The sequence below is a fragment of the Trypanosoma cruzi genome, genomic scaffold (genome assembly GCF_000209065.1).
Source record: "Trypanosoma cruzi strain CL Brener 1047053516359 genomic scaffold, whole genome shotgun sequence".
NCBI classification, from domain to species: Eukaryota; Euglenozoa; class Kinetoplastea; order Trypanosomatida; family Trypanosomatidae; genus Trypanosoma; species Trypanosoma cruzi.
In genome coordinates this window covers 27567-30390 of record NW_001849335.1, presented here as the reverse complement: position 1 = coordinate 30390, position 2824 = coordinate 27567, and the positions used below count along the sequence as shown (strand labels likewise).

The following is a 2824-nucleotide window of genomic DNA, read 5'->3' as shown; positions in this document are numbered from 1 at the left end:
GTGTGTGTGTGTGTTTTCTTCTTCAGCTGCCCTTTCCCTCTTTTGTTATTATTATTATTGGTGGTGGTGTTTTCTTGTCTTTGTGCGTCTTTTTTTTTTTTTTTTTTTTTACGTCTCTCAAAAGTGTGGAGCCCTTCAGCCGACCCGCCCACCTCTCTGCCTCTCTCTCTCTCTCTCTCTGTGTGTGTGTGTGTGTGTGGATGCATTTCGGCGGGATATGACGCAGTTGGAAGGCAGCCAAAAAATAAAGGCAAACGAGTGGGGGAAGAGGGAGGGGAGGGAGGGAGGGAGGGATGGAAAAGAAGTCGGGCCGAAGAGGTGGCATTTTTTTCTTTTTTTTTTGTTTTGTTCTTCTGAATGGGATATTCCCGCTGCTGGGCGTAGTGCGTCTCCCTCCCTTTTGGTTTTTGTTTTCTTCTTCTTCTTTTCCCCACCCCCCTACCCGCGGCGGCAGCAAAAAAAAAAAATGAAATGAAATGAAATGGAGAGAAAACACGTTTTTGACGTGAGTGCGCAGAACGCCAGGCGCACACGCCGGTGTTGTCCACATTTGTTTTTTCTCTTCTCTTCTCTTTTTTTGTGTTTGTTTGTTTTCTGCTGCTCCGCCGGCACCAAAAGGAGGAGGAATAAACACAAACAATCGAGAGAAAAAAAAAGAAAAGAAAAGAGGGAGCCACGCGGAGGTGCACGGCACAGTTGTGTTGTTCTGCGGCCAAAAGAAGAAAAAAAAAAAAGGACGCAGAGGGAGTCAATCAACAGGGAAAGAGAGAGTGTGTGTGTCGTAAGCAGTCTGGGCGATCACTTCCCCCCTCCCCCCTCCCCACTGCGGCGGTGCTCTCTCCCACACACTACACAAACACTACACACTTACCGCAGGCGATTCCTCTCAACAGATGCCAGAATCATATATTGTTCGTTTTAAGGTATTGAAGGTGGAGTCTGCCGCGTTGGTGGATGGCAGACAGTACACCATTTCGTACCGCCGCGGCGAGACATCCCGTTCCACGCCCTGTTACATCGCGGAGGGAGGTGCCGTCGACTTCAGTACAATGCCTGAGGGGGCGGCCATTGTTCATTTCAAGAGCGGTGGAGCGAGGTTCCTTCCAAAGTGGATCACCTTCCGCCTGGAGGAGTATATACGTGGTCGGCCCCGAAAAATGATTGGGGAGACACAGCTTGACTGCGCAGAATTGCTTGGGCTGCACAGCATCACCGCATCTGCACGTCGGCGTGTGATTTTCAGCGTGTATGGAGCATCCGCCCAGATGGTGGTTGCGCTCCTCGTGTACCCCGCAAATCACCCGGCGCTCTCATTCGGCGACATTGCCTCCACGACCGGGAGCGACGGCCAAAGGAGTAAGACGAAAAATGGGGAGTTCAAGCGGATGACCCGCGGGGAGGCGATGACGCTGCTGATATCTCTCGAAGCCATGCTTGAGCGCCGCCGCAAGGAGGAACCGAAGGGAAAAGAACCGTCCAATTTGGAGCGGTGCCTGGCGGAGCTGGAGGAACGGCGCCGTTCACTCACCGGCGTAGATGGGATGGCTACCGCAGTGGTGAAGAAACGCGCGGAGGATGTGGTGGCGGCGCAATTTCTTGCCCTCTCCCGTAAGTATCGCGCCAACTACGCGGGGGAAGTTGCCGCCTATCTCCGTCAACTAGCCGTCACGAGTGGACTCCCGCTCACCGCCGACATCTCTGAGGAGGCGTCACCTGACGCAGAAGGGGCACGAGAACGGCTGCAACGCATCAACGCCCGCATCGACACTTTGTCAGGCCAAGTGCGGAAGCTGGAGGAGGAGCAGCTGTCCCTTGGACGACAGCAGAATAGGACTGATATGAAGGACGAATTGTGCGGCATCACAAATAAAATGGAAGCCCTTCAGTCGCAAATTCAGTTGCTGCTGAAGACGCGCACGGCTCTGGAGGAAACGATCCGCGGCAAAGGCCATGACGGCACGCCGATTGGTCGCGAGGTGCACGACATCCGCCAACGACTTCGCGTCCTTACGGAAGAAGAGGCAAAACTTCGGGAGCAGGTACGCCGCATGATGAACGTCGCCAGCATGCACGTGTTGAAGTGGGCACGCAGCAAAAACCCGCCGTTGGAAGACATTCAAACTGACCTCGCGGCTCTTTTTGCGGCGGATGCGCCATCACAAGAAGCGAAGCAGGAGAAAAGCACTCCGAAAGTCCTGAGTTCCGAGGAGCGCGGCCAACTCGTGGAGGCGTTGTCAAATGTGGCCAAGGTTTCCGCCCCTCCCGTGCGATCGGAGGTTTCGAGTGAGATGGAGGGGCCACCGAGTCGGCAGCCGCAGCAGCAGGTGGATTTATTTGGGGCCACGGGACTCCCATCGGTGGGGGACTTTGGCGGCTCTGCGACCAAAAAAGGGCGGAATGAATCCACCACCTTCTCGAAGACCGACAAAGACGCTGAAAAACACGTGGATCCGTTCATCTCCGATCTTAAAAGCGATATGTTTGCCCCGTCGGCAGTGTCGGAGCATAAAAAGGACACGTCTAAAGTCCATGAGTTTAACTTTGGCGCCACAGCGGAGGAAGACACCGGGGCGGTGGGGGTGGGCGGCAGTAGTGAGTACGCCACGTTCTTCAAGGACGTGCATGACGCAGCAATGGATTTGGGCACACCGCCAGTTGTGGATTTGGTTTCTATTGAAAACGACCCCATGTATGATTTTCATCCGCCCCCCGAGGCCGTCAGCACAAAACCCTTCACCATTGAGTTCGAAGAATCGCCGCTTTATCACGGCCTCGATGGGGATGCCGCAACAAATCCCCCTGCCTTTACATTTGAGCCGGAGGG

The 2824-nt window shown here is 54.5% G+C and overlaps 1 protein-coding gene across 1 annotated transcript, besides 7 other annotated features; it reads left to right on the top strand.

Annotated features, from left to right (window-relative positions):
- Window positions 1-2824: a sequence feature (heterozygous, non-Esmeraldo-like haplotype).
- Window positions 90-110: a microsatellite.
- Window positions 153-179: a microsatellite.
- Window positions 180-199: a microsatellite.
- Window positions 268-298: a microsatellite.
- Window positions 465-484: a microsatellite.
- Window positions 646-668: a microsatellite.
- Window positions 894-2824, top strand: Tc00.1047053503631.9 (hypothetical protein, conserved; the record flags this gene model as incomplete). The annotated part of the gene is made up of 1 exon (XM_797727.1): window positions 894-2824. A coding segment is annotated over one exon (1931 nt), but the record flags the coding sequence as incomplete, so codon positions are not given.